Here is an 18708-nt window from a genome sequence, read left to right as displayed (position 1 = left end):
TCTTTTTGTGTTAACTTTTGAAATATCTGCATACGGGCGAAGGTCAAGAGCGATTTCGCTTTGCATTGGTAATTTAAAGACGAATATCAATGATTACAATACAATGATACTTATTTGGGAAAGTGACTAAGACCTGATTGAAACTTTGTCATTGTTATTATTTATGGAATTATTTATACTTGTGTAGATGAATTATTATATTATATACTTAAGACCCCTTATTCCTTAGAGCGCTCATCAATTTCACGAAACGGCCATCGATAGATGGCGTTGGCGCTCGGTACGCGAGCACCTGCAACTCAACGCGCGTTTCAACGCAGACACGAATAATCTTGATAGTTTTGAATTAAATTGCTAATAACATAATTTTCAATTTTATATGGGGACTCTTTATTTAATTTCATATTCATGGTATGGTAGTAGTAAATAAGGTATATGAATGTAGTAAAAGTATAGTATTAGTCTACATGTACATATATAAAGTCAGGTTTCCTAATTGATTGATTCAACAACCAACACCGCTGAGCCGAAACAACGAAAGCTAGAAAGTCGAAATTTGTATAGATTGCATTAACAAAATTTCGAAGAGATAAGAATCGATTATGAAAATTTACACCCCTAGTAGAGGGAAAAAGGGGGTGAAAGTTTGTAGCGGGATCAATTTGTTTTTTTTTATTAGGAAAATTTTAGTTAGGAACTTGAAATTAGAGAATAGTTTAATAGTGATTTCTGTTTTTTAGGGTTCCGTAGTCAACTAGGAACTCTTATAGTTTCGCCATGTCTGTCTGTCCATCCGTCCGTCCGTCCGTCCGCGGATAATCTTAGTAACCTTAAGCACTAGAAAGCTGAAATTTAGTAACAATATGTATATCAATCACGTCAACAAAGTGCAAAAATAAAAAATGGAAAAAAATGTTTTATTAGGGTACCCCCCCCTACATGTAAAGTGGGGGCTGATTTTTTTTCATTCCAACCCCAACGTGTGATATATTTTTGGATAGGTATTTAAAAATGAATAAGGGTTTACTAAGATCGTTTTTTGATAACATTAATATTTTCGGAAATTATCACAGTTATAGTAACTTTCATATTTTTATAAGAACAGCATGCACTTACGTCCAGAACAGTGACATTTGGTGCATTGGAACTGCTCATGATGTGTCACTTTTTAACCGTCGCCTCAAATCTGAGAGATTTGAGGCGAGGTTCTCAATTCGTCCGTATGTTTATTTATTTTTTTCATTTTTTTATGTTTGTTCCTCGATATCTCCGTTGTTACTGGACCGATTTAAAAAAAAATATTGAATGTATATGAATACAGATAAAAAAAAAGTAGTAGATAAAAAAAATATCTGCTCCCTCTTTACATGTAGGGGTACCCTAATAAAACATTTATTATTATTAACGACCTTCCACATATTTATAATGAGCCCAAACATGATGGGGTTATGATGAGGAGAATAGCAGTTCTGTTGACCACCTCCTGACTCCATCATGAGAACTTGGACCTCGTCTAGTTCGATGGTGCTCGTCAGCCCAAATCTAATGAGCCCGAACATGATGGGGTTATGATGAGGAGAATAGCAGTTCTGTTGGCCACCTCCTGACTCCATCATGAGACCCTGGACCTCATCTAGTTCGATAGTGCTCGTCAGCCCAAATCTAATGAGCCCAAACATGATGGGGTTATGATGAGGAGAATAGCAGTTCTGTTGACCACCTCCTGACTCCATCATGAGACCTTGGACCTCATCTAGTTCGATGGTGCTCGTCAGCCCAAATCTAATGAGCCCGAACATGATGGGGTTATGATGAGGAGAATAGCAGTTCTGTTGGCGACCTCCTGACCCCGTCATGAGACCTTGGACCTCATCTAGTTCGATGGTGCTCGTCAGCCCAAATCTAATGAGCCCAAACATGATGGGGTTATGATGAGGAGAATAGCAGTTCTGTTGACCACCTCCTGACTCCATCATGAGACCTTGGACCTCATCTAGATCGATGGTGCTCATCAGCCCAAATCTAATGAGCCCAAACATGGTGGAGTTATGATAAGTACTGTAGAATAGCAGTTCTGTTGAACATCTCCTGCCTGACTCCATCATCATGAGAACCAGAACCTCATTCTGGTCCCAAAATATAATAATAATTCAAACTCTCAACAAACTTCACGTATAACTTAAAATCCAAAATCATGAAAAGCATGTCGAATACTAAAATTGCATAAGGTGTAAAAAGGATCAAGATTTGTTTAGTCGCAGTTTACGGCACTTCTCGGAACTATCGAGCTGCTTACGAAAGCTAGGTGCGCCGGACGATCAAACGCAGGTCCGTTGTCTTCGAGCGCTCGGCGCAGACTGAGCGGGCTCGCGTTAGCACAGTGTCTTTTATTCGAATTTTAGGTGTTTTAAAAACATATCTATCGACAGAAAGGTATGTCTTATATGTATGATTTTTTTCTTATAGGTCAAAAAGAAGTTCTAGTTTAGGATAATATTATTTAAGAGTTACAAAAAATGCAGGAATCGCAGGAAAATTACATAATGTAAACCTCTTTTTATCGAAAAAATGGGGAGGATACGGAAGGTTATTTATCCACCATTTCAAGTAAATCTTAAAATGTCAAAGTATTAGCTAACTCGTACAGGATATAACAAATAGGATTGTGATCATTTATTACCCCAAATAACATTTTTAACAGCACAATCACGATTCTAAACGAGCTATCCCACTACGAAATTTGAAAACGTCTTCCGAAAAAACTGATTTTTCGGAAGTATAAAAAGACATATTTTAAAGTAGTACCAATTGATTTTCTAGCTTAAGATATGTACTTTTAGGAACATTATCATTTTTTTAATAATCATTTATAGTTTCTTTATAATTTTGAATGAAAAAGGTTCTATTTTGCAAAAAACGCTCGACTTTAGGAATAAGGCCTCTTAAAGATAATTATCTGAGGTTGTTATTCTTTATTAGGCCAAAGGCCTTCTATTTATACTTACGGTTTTGACAGAGAATGTAATTTTTGAACGAAGTATATATAAATGTAGCACTAAAAAAAGAAATAAAGGAATACAATTACAGGACATTCTTAAACAGATTGACTCCCACATTAAGCTCAAGAAGACTTGGGTTGTGGGACCTTCGAAAACGATATTAATACACAAAGAAAACATCCATGACTCAGAAACAAATAAATGCCCTTACCGGGATTCGAACCCAGGACCGCCGCTTAGTAGGCAGGTTTACTACGCGCTAGGCCAGAGTGGTCGCCAAAAGTGCACTGACCTCCCAAGGCGTAGAGAGCCAAATCCTTGGCGTTGTAGCTATACGTGGTCCAGTAAGACTCACGATCGCCGTCCATTTTGCTGCGATCTTCAAAATCCTGTGAAAAAATCATTATTAATGATCATTCTATCTGAACTGTCCTAGTGACTTGTCATTTATTAAATATTAGCTTTTGCCTGCGGCTTCGCTCGCGTTAGAAAGAGACAAAAAGTAGCCTATGTCACTCTCCATCCCTTCAACTATCTCCACTTAAAAAATCACGACAATTCGTCGCTCCGTTTTGCCGTGAAGGACGGACAAACAAACAGACACACACTTTCCCATTTATAATATTAGTATGGATTCTTCACTCTCCACATTTAACCCTTATTATGCCCATTGTTTTTAATTCTGTACTCTTTAAGATGCCAGGCTCAATTCTCTACTAATTTTAATGAGTAGGCGCGAATTTTCTGCAGTGGGTCGAAAACGACCCAATAGGCACATATGGGTTTGATCATACATTATTTTATGTACAGTCTACGAAACAAGAAGTGCCGAGTTAGAATCCTGGTCATGTCATTTTTTATCACAAATTTTCGTTCCTTAGTTAAAATCCTTCCTATCAGTATTATATTTTGTCAATGACATCTAGAAACCACCTCAAAACACCTATAATGTATCATTTTCTGTTTTAAATAAATATTCGCCTCCTTGTTTACGAATTTATTTCTGTAACATTTATCGTCAGTGTAAACCCTGTCAACACTACATCACTCGTATTTTATTACAAGCTATAAAGATAAAACATAATTCCTTACTTGCAACTTTTCTACCAAGTTGAGTGTGACTTCTGAGATCTTGGAGATATTCTTGGCTCCGGTCATGTCGACAACCTTCTCCCAGTTGTCTTTGACGGATTCTATTGTCACAGGGTCTGTGGGCTTCTTTCTGTAGAAAAAATCAAATTATTAGAAACTTCTAGATTAAGATTATCATATCGTCACTACTTTTGAAAAAACTTGTATCTTCGTCTGTCAATGAAAAGAAAATTGTAGTAAGTATGTATGGAATGCATATAGACTTACTGCGTTTTAACTTTGAGGAGCAGCGTGAGATACGAGATTTTTTCAAAGTAGTGACGATATCTAACTGTGGTCTATTAATTATGTAAGACCGAATTACGAGTTTTTGGAACCCGCCCTCTACCCATGTCAAACTTTTTCGTAGCAAAGTTAGTATTTTACAAAATTAGAAATAAATGATTCAATGCTCTCTTTTAATTCCTATAATAATTCTAGTCGAGTAAAATACTATGATATTATATATTATTATGTAACAAATAATAACATACCTAATGTATGTGTAAAAGGACAAATAGGTCAAAATTATTTATGTGGTTTACGTTATTCGCCCCCAAAATGTCTTTGTAATCATTCTCAAAAGAATAAATGCTTATCATTTTATATTTCGGTTTTTAAACTTATACATAGTAGCACGATATCCAAAATAAGACAAAAATAATATGACTTGCACAACTCAGTGTTTGCTCAATTTTTCAGCATGGATGTCAATGAGAATATTTCATTAAAAATTACTTGTTCACATAAAAATATGCTCCATATTCCATAGTAAGTATTGCTCGTACCTGAGGGTAGCTCCTTCCGCTCTGACCAGATGTGTCTTGGTGGCGAAGCCAAGAGTGGAGTCAATAATTAGACCGGTTTCATTGAAGGACTCGTGCACCATATATGCCTGAATATAAACAAATATGACGTAATTATCATCAAAATTAAAATGTAATCATCGTGGGCCTCAGTCAATCTGTGTAAGAATGTCCTATAATATTTATTTATTTATTTATTTATTTAATCATTTGGTCTACACCTATTTTTTATTAAGCAGGTACATGTCTGATATTTGAAAGATGGGAAAACATCGTAGCTATAAAGTCTTGCTAGTTCAGATGCTTGAGCGTCGAGTACTCGGGTATCCCAAATTCTTGAGTTCATTTTCTGGCTGTGAATTTTAGAGGGCAGACACTTTTAGGGCTTTTTCGCACCAGCGGTATCTTAACTGATTTGAACCGGCGCAGGATAGGGCGAAATGGCGATCTCTTTTGTCTTGCGTCGGAGGCCAAAATCCTTTTTATCACTGAGCCGGTGAAGTAAGTGTATTTGAGAAAAATAATACTTTCAATTTGTGGACGTTAACAATGTTCATAAATATTAAAAATTTCAAATAGATGTCATGAGTAGTTCTCGAGATATTTAGTTAATGTGACAGACAGACAGACGGACAGGGGGTTTTCTTTTGGACCTTTTTGGTATGGAACCCTAAAAATAACAGATTACTTACCACAACAGGAGCTATGAGGTTCGGCTTCATGGCCTCAAACATGCTGGGAGGCAGGATATCCTCAGTAAGACGGGATGCGGCGGTTGGCACGATTGTGTTCACCTTGATGTTGTACTTGTCTCCCTCAATAGCCAGGGTGTTGGCCAGACCAACCAAACCTAGCTTAGCGGCACTAAAACCAAAGAAACACGTAAAATTAAGATCTATTTTTAGAAATATTCAGAATTTTCACCCTACTTGTATTAAAAGATGTGTTTAAGTTATGGCACCTATACAGTTAAATGCCAAGACTTACTTAACAAGGACCTACGGAGTAACCCGGTCTTAAAGACAAGGTCATTGTGTGATTGATTGAATGAAGAAGAACTACGTCGAGATCACACACAATTCTAAAGTCAAGAGTAAGCGAAGCGAGAAGCAAATCGCTTGGTTTGTCTCACGACTATCCGAAGGTTGCATGCGTAAAGTTGGTAATCTAAATGATTTCAAATACCTGTAGTTAGCCTGGCCGAAGTTGCCAAGCAACCCAGCGTTGCTGGACGTCATGATGACGCGTCCGAACTTCTGCTTCTTGAACAGTTCCCATGCTGCCTGCGTGGTCTTGAAGGCACCCTTCATGTGGACGGCATGCACGAGGTCCCAGTCCTAAGGCGCAAATTATAGTTGTACAATTGCCAGGTTCACAACATAACAAGCCGTCTTACAGAGACCGCGCTAACTCAGTTTGGACGAAAAGGATTGGTCTGATCTGGAAAGACGTGACTCGAGACATGGTCACTGGTGACCGAGACAAATTTCTCACGAGGCGGCTTGTTTTGTTGGATGCCTCCTAATGACTAGGTCGACTTCTCTAATTAGACTCGGCAGAGAAATATACAACTTACTTATGAAGGTTTGTTTAGTCATAAATATCAATTTCTATGCAGCCAGGTGATTTGAGGGTGAACTGTAGTTTAACACGATCTTTAAAGTCAAGAATGAGCCAGTACAACGTATTAGGCACATTTATAAGCAACAATACCACGTAAAAGTACGTATCTAAGATAGTGATGTGAGCCTGTTGTTACCTCTGTTTAGGTAATTATTTTTTTAGTACAGATGGTGTTTTTTTTTGGGGCGAAGCCGAAAATTGTTAATAAAAACGCCACGAGTATTTTTTGACTCAGGAACAGTGCGTTACCATGGTTGCAGAGCCAAACAAAGCCTTTTCAAATTTTTCGTTACTGCGCGAATGCGCGGAAAGCCGGCGGACGCTGGCTTCGGGGAATATACTTTTATTATATGTAGGGTTTTAAAGATCTATGCAGAACCCTGTAAATGACGAACAAAGTGCAAAATATCGTAATGTTCTGGTGCATTCATTGTTAATGTGAGGTGTGCAATAAAGAGTATATTATCTTGAGTAAATGAAGTTGGAGGAAAACATCTTCAATTATCTATATAGTAGATATTTATAAAGTTCAATGTGTCTATAAGTGTTGTATTATCAGTACATAAATATTTGATAAAAGTAATGTTGAATTTGTTATCTGATAATAATACTTGAGTTGGCCTATCTCAACATTCTTTTTACTTATAATTTGCAAGATTTAGTAATAGTAGATAATATACAATTTAAATAAATATTTTTTTACTATGCAGAAACATCTGCTAACAATGCTATTAAACACAGAAAAAAAATTAAATGGATAAAATTCCTCCCTCTAGTCCACAGAGAACCTCCTATAGAGTAGAAATCTTGTATATTTTGTTCGCGATACGAGTCACCAGTGTTTGGGGTGCGAGGAGCGGGCGGGGAATGTGTTAAGCGCGCTGTGATTGGCCGTTTCAAGGACGGCGGGCAGTCGCGCCAGATGAAAAGGGACAGAAGTATGACTGTCCCTCTACTGACGCGTAAGTGGCCAATGTAAGTTGACCTATGCCGGCTCTGAATAAATTATAAATATGACTTATTTGTGGAATGTAATGCCGTCTGTTTTTAAATTTGAGCTTCTTGTTACCTTTCCACACCATTTCACACTACAGGTGGACATCTTTAAGGCATCAAAATACCCTTTTCCAATTTTTTTGTGCAAAAAACACGCGCTGCTTTCGGGTCTGTTACTTGGTCGATACTGATCGGGCACGGCGAGCGCCCGCGCTTATATCAGTGCAAATACTAGGAAGGCTGGCGACCGCGAGTCGTCTTGTAATGGATGTCTATAGGGGTTGGTCTGTGCTCTAGTCAGATTGTCCACTTTAAAATTTACTGTAAGCTTATAAGTTTTATAAACATTTTTTTCAATATTTGTTACGTATAAAAAACAAATACTTTCCACATTCAAGATGCATAGCTATCTGTTTGCCGCAATAAGTACTTAATCCCCCGTTCGAATCCCGGTAAGGGCATTTATTTGTGTGATGAGCACAGATATTTGTTCCTGAGTCATGGATGTTTTCTATGTATATAAGTATGTATTTATCTATTTAAGTATGTATGTATATCGTCGCTTAGCACCCATAGTACAAGCTTTGCTTAGTTTGGGGCTAAGTTGATCTGTGTAAGGTGTCCCCAATATTTATTTTATTTATTTATTTAATATTAAGGACGCTTACTAAGAAGGCTGTGCATATGATACGAGTAGCACAGAGAGCCATGGAGCGCGCCATGCTCGGTATCAAGATGCAAGATCGAGTGAGGAATACCGATATCCGTCGTCGCACAAATGTGCAAGACGTAGGTTTCGTTATTACCAAACTAAAATGGAGTTGGGCGGGACATGTTGCTAGGCAGAGTGATGGCAGATGGACTAAAATGTTAACGGAATGGTGGCCGCTAACAAATGTAAGATGTGCCGTGCATCCGTTGGCTCCTTAGGTACCGGCCACATCAGAGCGTCGCGTGTCTCGGTGTCGTGGTGGCGTGGCGGCGGCGCGCCTTACGTCCTTCCTAACAAAATGTACTGAGGAGACGCTTTTTGAATTACACTCAGGTGGCGTGGCGCGGACGTCCGTTGCGCGCCCCGAGACACGCGACGCTCTTGTGTGGCCGGTCCCTTAGGTCGACGACATCAGAAAAACTGCGGGTCACAACTAGATGAGATTAGCCCAGGACCGGGAGATGTGGCGTACTAGAAGAGAGGTCTATAGCCTCAGCAGTGGGCGACAAAGGGCTATGACGATGATAATGATTAAAGACCCATCTTTACAAACTCACCTGGTCAGATATTTTGCTGAAACTCCTATCCCTGAGAATGCCTGCGTTGTTGATGACGATGTCAATGCGGCCAAAGTTATCAATAGCTGTCTTTATGATCTTCTCTCCTTCAACCACAGAGTTGTAATCGGAAACTGCCACTCCCCCTAAATGTCACAAAACAACATTATTTATTATTATCACTATAGTATTATTTTTTTATCAGAAAATACAATTGTGAATAACACTACTAAGCTGTTTTTTTATATCCCACATAATAAAATGACAGTTTGATATAGAATACAATCTTTTATATCAATTTTGCAAACAATAAACAATGTTGTATTAACTTGGGCCATCAAAATGTCATTCTGCTATCAGGAATATGAAAATAAGGTATGTAGAAAAACTTCAGTAGTAAAAATACTAATAATAAAGGACATTTCTTAAAAAAATCTCTAAAATGAACTTAATTTTTTAAAATTATTTTTTCATACCCTATTCAAAGAAATACTTTATTGTATTTAGATTTTAGTAACACAAGTTTTACACAAGACAAGCAAAATTAGACCTTATGTAAATATAATGCAAACTTTTTGTTTAATGATGAACTAATTGAGCGGACTGTAATTTAATAAAATATCTTTAAGACGAAATTGACAAAGATAACTCGAAATTTTAGAGATTTAAACAAACACTTACTGGGAAAAAAAACAGTGCATATGTCACATACCTTTTAGCATGAGGTTCCAGTGGGTTGGTTTCAGCTCGCTTACCATCAGCCTTGGTATGCAAGGCGCACGTGCGGGCCCGGCTTACCGTCTCCTCGAGCCCAGAACTGTTCTTGGAGCAGAGCTTTCTTCCTGTCCACTTTGATAATGTGACTAGCACTGAGTTTAAACTTAATTTAACGATAATTGTTGGGAAAATGTGACTTTAACTATGTAATTAGCAACAAATGGCAATTTTAATGCAGCGACGCGTTCGCAAGCTAGATCGAGAGCGAAAAGAATGTGAGGTAATGGCTACCGGAAATGATTAGTGCCGGGCTAAACACACCGGAAGCTAAAGACAAAATAGTGTTGTTTCTTTAAAAAACCGATATTCATACGAAAGTTGAACATACCGCTCACCTAAATATGCAATATTTACTCTACAAATAGTGCTAGAGTTCGACAAACTACTTAAAAACTATAATGTTAAACTAAGTGATAATACTAGAACGACGAAAGTTAATTTGAAAGTGGTAAAGGACACAGCTTCACAACTGGTCTTCTGTACTGACCAGTAGCAGTTTGAATTGTGACCACTCTACAGACACCGTCAACTCCGGGATGTAGAGCAACGATGCGCCCAAGAGGCCATTTTAAAGGGCTTGTCTGTTCGTTAATCAACAAGACCAAGGAACCCACGACAATGTTTGTATTTACTTTATTCCATTTAGTCCTCTGTTGTAGAGTATGGACGTACTCAGCGTGCCATCTACGCCAGAAGTCTTGATGCATTTTCTGTATCATTTTCCAACGATTACAGACACTTACTTTTTTATCTACAAGATTTTCCTCTGGGACAATCGACAACGGTTCCAGAGTTAAAAAATGGCCTGGAGTTAAGGCTGAGAGATCACTAGGATCCGAGCTAAGAGGTGTCAATGGACGAGAGTTGAGCATAGATTCAATCTGAGTCAGAATTGTATAAAATTCCTCGAAGGTTAACCTTTGATTACCTACAACCCGTGCGAGGTGAGTCTTAACCGAGCGTATCCCGGCTTCAGCTAATCCGTTAAAATGAGGCGTACCCGGAGGGTTAAACGAGAATTTAATTTCTTGGGCATCAGCAGCACCTTTCATGAGTGAACCAAGATAGTTACTAGCGCCCACAAAATTCCTACCCTGGTCAGAGACAATGTTACTGCATCGACCACGACGAGCGACAAACCGTTTAAGAACACAGAGGAAAGCTTCTGTCGACAACTCTGAAGCAAGCTCTATGTGAATGGCTTTGGTACTAGTACATACAAAAACACAGATGTAACCTTTGTACGTTTTCGCACCACGGCCACGACCGAAAGCGATATCAAATGGTCCTCCATAATCAATGGCGACACTCGAAAAAGGTTTAATTTGCGAGACGCGAAAAGTAGGCAAATTTCCCATAAGCGGCGGAGATGCCGCAGAGGGATTGGCACGAAAGCATTTCACGCAGCCTCCAATCACTGCCTGAATTGCTCGCTTTGGCGACAAAATCCAAAACGTTTGCGCAAGTAAATTTTGTAAAGTTTGGGCACCTGGATGTAAAAATCTTTTATGGTATTCGTCAATTATTAAAATAGTGAGTCGGTGGGAGCGAGGCAATAAAATGGGATGTTTGACAGAAAATTTAATAGGAGAATTTGCCAAGCGACCGCCCACCCTGACAATACCCTGACTGTCAATGAATAATGAAAGCTTGCGCAAACCCTTTGGCAATGCGTTCAAACGATCCTCCCTTAATTGATTGATCTCTACACTGAACAAAGTGAGCTGCACATGTTTTACTAAAAACATGAGAGCTGCAGTGGTTTCAGCTGACTGTAGAGATCCGACAACTTTTCCATCCTTAGCTGACCGTAAAAAACGGAAACAGTAGGCTAACACACGCTTTAATGTGAAAAGCGAGGAGAACCTGCTAAGGACTTCATCAATTAAGTTAGGATCGGCCGTCACGAGTAAGCTACAAATACGTTGTTCCTCTACAATACAGTCATTGCTTGGATCGTGCAAAGGTGAGCAAGGCCAATCCTTCTCTTCCTTTACCAACCACGACGGACCCTTCCACCAAATATCACACTCTACCAAATCTTCAGGCAGTAACCCCCTGGATCCTGCATCAGCAGGATTGTGGTGTGTACTGACGTGACGCCAGCGATCAGGAGCAACAAGATCCTGGATATGGCTCACACGATTTGCAACAAATGTTTTCCAGCGTGAAGGGCACGACTTGATCCAAGCTAACGTTACGGTCGAGTCTGACCATGCAAATATTTCTTGAACAACATAGAGAGGTTTTAATGCCTCTTGTGTTGACTGCATCAGGTCTGCCAACAACACGGCAGCCTGCAGTTCCAATCGAGGAATTGATAATTTACGCAGAGGCGCAACCTTACTTTTGGCACAGCAAAGCTCTACAAAAGTAGAGCCTTGTGTGTCATCGACACGACAGAAGACGACAGCAGCGTAACCACGCTCCGACGCATCACAAAATCCATGCAATTGTAATGAAACAAACGAATGGATGATGCGACGGGGAATAACGACAGATTTCAACGACGGAAGTTGATCGGTAAATTTCATCCATTCTGATGTGATTGCTTCTGGAACATCATCGTCCCATTGCACCCCAGATGACCACAAGACCTGCATTAAATATTTAGCGTGAAACGTGACAGGACATAAGAATCCTAGCGGGTCATATATGCGCGCTATATTCGATAAAATAGTACGTTTAGTACATTTCTGATCACGTGGTGTTGCAACCTCAAATTGGAACGAATCTGTTTGTGGACGCCATAACAATCCCAATATTTTAAGGGACAAATCCGAAAGTTCATCAAAATGTTTAAAATCACTCGAATACAACTCAGAAGATGGAAGGTCAACGATAAAACCTTTATGGTTGGAGGTCCATTTTCTCAAATGGAACCCACCCGACGACAAAATTTCAGATAAATCTGATCTAATTTTTAAAGCTTGCTCAATAGAGTCAGCGCCTGTCACGACATCGTCAACATAAATGTCTCTCCCAAGCACTTGTGACCCTTCAGGATAGGAGTCAGCAGTCTCCTCCGCTATCTGTGCTATTGTGCGCAAAGCTTGATACGGAGCCGATTTCACACCATAAGTTACCGTCCGCAAACGATAGTCTTTAACTGGGCCGTCAGTCGAAGGTCGCCACAATATCCGCTGATACTCAGCGTCCTCGTTTGGCACGAGGATTTGACGATACATGGCCTTTATGTCACCCGTAAAGACTATTTTATGCCATCGAAACCTAGTAAGGACATCAAAAATATTAGTTTGTAACTTAGGTCCAGCTAGTAGTGTATCATTAAGCGAAATCCCATTGCTGTCACGACAACTTGCGTCAAAAACGGCTCTCAGAGGTGTACTGACAGATTCGGGGCGCAAAATACCATGATGTGGGATGTAATTAAAATTCCCGACACTAGAGACAGGCGGCGCAACCTGCTCCATATGACCACTGACCTCATACTCTTCCATAAAGGAGGCATAAGCTTTACGAAAATCCGCATGCTTTGTAAGCTTGCGTTCCAACGAAAAAATCTCCGCATTGCAATTTCACGAGTGTGCGAAAAGGTAGGCTTGTTCGAAGGATCGACGAAAGGTAGAGGTACCTCGAACCGGCCTTCACTCGTGCGACAATAATTTGCACGGAAGTTATCTTCACATAGTTGATCCTCTTTCGACAAGATAGGTTTACTCGGACCACAAATATTTTCTAGTTCCCAGAACCTTTTAAGAGAATCATCCAACGACAGCGACAAGTTTGATTGTGAAGCATTCGACACGAAAAAACAATCTTTCCGACAATTAGTGAAAGATTGTGTACGAGAGGCATAACAGTCACCCATCAGAACCCATCCGAAAACAGTCTCCAAAGCCTTTGACTGCCCCTTCCGGCCCTCCTTTTTACCACTTAAAATGGAAGATGCAAAGATCTCTGCATTTAAGAGTAAATCTATTGGGCCCGGCTTCGCAAAGTCAGGGTCAGCGAGAGGTAGACCTTGAATGTGATGCCATTCCGATGTATTGACTCTATAGTATGGTTGCTCCGGACAGATAACTGGAAGCACTGACGCTTGGAAGTCAAAATTAACCATTTCTGATCCAATAGGTTTAACAGAGCATGATAACATACCCTTAGGTGCAACTTCAGATAGTCCAATTCCAGTAATTGGCTCGCTAGTATCATCTACCTGTAAACCTAATCTTCGAGCACAGTCATGGGAAATAAAATTGACACCACTAGCACCGTCCAAAAGAGCACGAGCTATTTGATAATTACCTGAACTATCCCGAACAGCTACCCGAGCAGTAGCAAATAAAACTAATCCATTACTTTGGACCGACGTCAAAGTCACTTTGCTATTTAAACCGCTCACCGTTGGCTGAGGTGCTGGTTCAGCCTCTGGCGAAGCCGGTTCCCTTTTTCCAAAGTGTAATAAAGTGTTGTGGGAACAACCGCATATACTGCACCGACAATCCGATCGGCATTGTTTAACTTTATGAGTTTTGGAGAAACAACAAACACACAAGCCCTTGTTTTTCACCACCTTGAACCGCTCCGAAGTGTCTAAAACTTTAAATTTTTTACAATTTTCTAAGTTATGCAGTTCAGTACAGAAAACACATATATTTTGTTGTGTGGCAACTAGTGTTACCTTGCCTTTACCTTTAATGGCACTTGTTACGGGCTTAACCTCCGTTACTTCCAGAGCGCGGACTTGTTTTTCAACAAACTCTTGTAGCAATTCAAACTTTGGAATTTCATTGGAATTGAACTCGAGGAGGAAGGCCTCCCGAGTCGCCTTGTCCAATTTTCCCCACAACAGATGAAATAACATAAAGTTTTTATCGGGTAAGTCGAATCTTTCTAACACTTGTAATGTTTCTCTAAAAACACGATGAACTTTTTCTAATTCAGTTGAAGACTTGGTCTTCACCTGTTCACAAAGTAAAATCTTTTCATAGTACCCAAAGGCAATTTGCCGTTTTCTATTGTAAAACTTGTTTAAAGCATTGTAAGCATCCATGTAACTGTTGTCCGAAATTGGGTAATTCTTAATCAAATCTAAAGCCTTACCTTGACACGATGTCATAAGATAATGCAGCTTTTCAATGTTCGAAATATTCCTTTTATGAATTAAGGAATCAAAGAGTTCCTTAAATGACAACCAATTGTGCAAGGAGCCATCAAATGGTTTCACAACAATTTTAGGTAACTTCGCTGAATTATTATCACTACTATCATGTTTGTCAACAGTTTCATGTTTGCTTGTAATGACAGGCTCAGCTTTCCTTAACCTTGTCAAGATTGACTTTACTTTTTGTTCAAAATCGACAGTAACCGAGAACTCCGTATTTACATCCTTTGTTTTCTTCATTATAGCCTTTTGGGCACGATGAAAGTCTTCAACTATTGGGTTTAAGTCGGCCGCGACATAACCCTCTAAATCTATACAATCAAAGATTAACTCTAACCGCATAACCGCGTAATTGCGTTCAACCCTATCCATGTCAACGTCTCTATTGCTCACATCAATGTCCGACATTTTTCACGTAATAATCACTGTTGATTTATCGAAAAACGAGAACGAAAATATAAATAAACAGTTTACGTTACTCAATAAAATTAACTTTATAATTAACTTGTTGACTTTGACAATGACAGATGAGATGACAACCGAATTGTTGCCATACACCAAAGCATAGACTAAGACCGAACGAGATGAGCGGATTGAACGAACTGTCACACTGCTACCAACCTAACTAAATTCTACTATAAAAGTCACACTTCCGGTCAGCCATTAACCGAATCGAGAATTAAAGTTTTACCCACCAATTTATTAGAAAAATATTACGACACGACAAATTTGATATTTTACTAAAAATAGGTAACTTTTCAACGGATCCGGTTCGAAGGACCAAATGTTTAATGATGAACTAATTGAGCGGACTGTAATTTAATAAAATATCTTTAAGACGAAATTGACAAAGATAACTCGAAATTTTAGAGATTTAAACAAACACTTACTGGGAAAAAAAACAGTGCATATGTCACATACCTTTTAGCATGAGGTTCCAGTGGGTTGGTTTCAGCTCGCTTACCATCAGCCTTGGTATGCAAGGCGCACGTGCGGGCCCGGCTTACCGTCTCCTCGAGCCCAGAACTGTTCTTGGAGCAGAGCTTTCTTCCTGTCCACTTTGATAATGTGACTAGCACTGAGTTTAAACTTAATTTAACGATAATTGTTGGGAAAATGTGACTTTAACTATGTAATTAGCAACAAATGGCAATTTTAATGCAGCGACGCGTTCGCAAGCTAGATCGAGAGCGAAAAGAATGTGAGGTAATGGCTACCGGAAATGATTAGTGCCGGGCTAAACACACCGGAAGCTAAAGACAAAATAGTGTTGTTTCTTTAAAAAACCGATATTCATACGAAAGTTGAACACTTTTTATTGATTAACATTGCTCATTTGGCATTCATATTAAACACACATATTCACTAATATTTTATCTATTGTATTTATAAACTGAACAATATTACATCATATGCAAAGAGTTATAGATTATGTTTATAAAAAAAGTACAATACACAATGTGATTAAGGTACAGCGGGGCAAATCTCGACTCGAGGCAAATGTAACTGGTCCATTTTTTCCATGTTTTACAATGTTTGCATTATTCAATAGAGTGTCCACCGGTTACATATGGTAGGCGTCGTAAACTAGAACTTTCCTTTGCTAATCCGCGAATAGATAACGTGCAAGTCAATCAGTGCTAACCTGTTATAATTACTTCTCAGCTCCTGAGGATGCCTCGTAGAGAGGCGAAACACGTGTCGAGTTTTGTATTTTTGGTGGTGGGTTGTTATATTTATTTGCGTATTTATTTTTATTTTTGCGGTGGGAGGGTGGGAAAATTAATTGCATGTAAAAAATACGCAAGTAATTATAACAGGTTAGCACTGATTGACTTGCACGTTATCTATTCGCGGATTAGCAAAGGAAAGTTCTAGTTTACGATTAACATGGATTTCCGCAAAGTAACGCCTGATTCCATCGATTATGGTAGGCGTGTTCAGTGGATACATTTAGAACTCAACATCATCGTGTAATAATGGAAAAAATGGATCAGTTACAGTTGCCCCCCAGTTGAGATTTACCCCGCTGTATCTTAGCAGTTAGTTAAACTACAAATACTCTTTTGTTAAATGTCCATAACCTTTAATTACTTTATTTACTCTTAAGTGGAACTGGGCTGGACATGTCTGCCGCATGCACCCTGAACGGTGGGCCAAAATGGTTACCGAGTGGGACCCACGGAACACCGTAGAGGGTGCAGGCCGGGGTTCAGGCAGACCAAAAAAGAGATGGCGGGATGACTTGAACGCATTCCATCCAAGCTGGCAGAATTATGCACATGACAGGGTTGAGTGGAAGAAGCGAGGGGAGGCCTTTGCCCAGCAGTGGGACACTACAACAGGCTAATTATAGGCCTCTGGTAACTAAAGATTGTAAAACTTTTAGAAAATAAACTATTCTATTCTATTCTATTCTAATTAAAAAAAAAAAACCTTTAATTGTATGATAAAAAGAAGCAGGATTTTAAATATACAGTCAACCAATCGGAACCCTAGGCCACTCTACAACCATGTCAAAATGACAAGCAGTAAGAAATTTCTTGCAATCTGATTTATAATTTTACTATGACATAGTCCTACAGTGGCCTAGGGCTCCAACTGGTTGACTGTACATAACCAAAACATTTAAATTTTAAAAATAAATGACCTACCATCAAGTCACCATAAACGAAACTAACATATTATGCAAGCTCAGAGAAGCTTGGCCCCTCAAAGTTGATGTAACAAACCAGAAACTGACTCTGACCTTGTTGTTTGGCAACAACATATTTCCATATATAACATAACTTTGTGACATTAAAATGTTTAAATACTACTTTCAATAATTTTAAGGTTTAGCTTCATAAGTCCTGGGCAATTTTTCTGATTTTGAATTAGGAACTTTCTTCAAAACTCTAACATAATTTTAATTTTGTCCTTGTGCCATCGGCAACACTGTTAGCTGTACATTTGTAATCCTTATTACAAGGACTAAAGTCTACCGATGGTTAGTTAAGGGTGTTGCTGTTTGTACAAGTATGCCAGGACTTGAGGATAGCAGCAGTTCTCGAAAAGTTTGTACAAAAATTAAGGAAAAAGTTAAATTTGTTTTTTTATTCCTTTTTTGTTACCAAGATTTATTTCATGAATTGAGATTTTAGTAAGTTTTTTGTGGTCTGTAAGGTTGTCTAGTATCTATACTTTCTTAATTACAACAAATATCCTGTATAAGATTTGCAACTTTCGGCGTATAAACAGCGAACGTGCAGTGATAGTGTATGCTTGATATTGAAACTATTAGGATAGGAAGAAACAGCATAGAATATACACCATGTATAAAGGGCGGCAAATTTTAAAATTGTAGGGCTCACCGGCCAATTGTCTTCATAAAACCTGTCTACTTAAAGTTTCACGTTAACGGAATCATTAAAGGATTAAGACGATACAGGAGGCAAGCACGAATTCATATTTTTAGGTCTTTATCGCCGTCGCGTTGACGGGGGCGGAACCCACAGAGAGGCCCTGTATAGTAAAGTTGTGTGTGCGCGTGGCGCACGCACACAGACGCGTACGCCAGCGGCGCAAGTACTCGCGCTCGAGCCGACCGGCGCCCGCAATCGCTCTCTATAGTCTCTATCTATATTTTTCTAGTTTTGGACTTCTGATTTGCGTATAGTTTTGGACTCCGTGAAGTATACTCGTACTGATTTGAATAGAATGCAAATTTGTCATATTTTAGGTATTCTAAATATTATTCCTTACCTTATACATAATGTAATTATCTTAAAAGGAATCATGATACCGAAATAAAGTTATTCGGTATGTAAAAAACTAAAGCCTTTTCGATGTCAAAAAGAAAGTTTAAAATAATTTTGTGGTAAAGTAAATATTTTCTGAAAGGATTGGGTTATACCTAGGGATTGCAATAATATAAAATCCGGATTTTCGGATTATTTTTAGGGCAAAATCCGAATTCCGGATTAAATCCGGATTTTTTTTA

General features: G+C 38.9%; 1 protein-coding gene across 1 annotated transcript in view; it reads right to left on the bottom strand.

The window, feature by feature from the left end:
• Positions 1 to 18708, bottom strand: part of LOC125234388 (peroxisomal multifunctional enzyme type 2-like) — a 44837-nt gene that overhangs the window by 9958 nt on the left and 16171 nt on the right. The window contains exons 2-7 of the mRNA XM_048140597.1: positions 8825 to 8970; positions 6122 to 6273; positions 5629 to 5800; positions 4919 to 5025; positions 4092 to 4221; positions 3292 to 3388 (exon numbers count right to left, since the gene is read on the bottom strand). Coding sequence (XP_047996554.1) covers positions 3292 to 3388; positions 4092 to 4221; positions 4919 to 5025; positions 5629 to 5800; positions 6122 to 6273; positions 8825 to 8970 — 804 coding nt within the window. The remainder of the gene's footprint in view (positions 1 to 3291; positions 3389 to 4091; positions 4222 to 4918; positions 5026 to 5628; positions 5801 to 6121; positions 6274 to 8824; positions 8971 to 18708) is intronic.

This window comes from Leguminivora glycinivorella, chromosome 16 (genome assembly GCF_023078275.1).
Source record: "Leguminivora glycinivorella isolate SPB_JAAS2020 chromosome 16, LegGlyc_1.1, whole genome shotgun sequence".
Taxonomy (NCBI): domain Eukaryota; kingdom Metazoa; phylum Arthropoda; class Insecta; order Lepidoptera; family Tortricidae; genus Leguminivora; species Leguminivora glycinivorella.
Note: the sequence above shows the minus strand (reverse complement) of the source record. Positions and strands in the feature narration are given on the sequence as shown.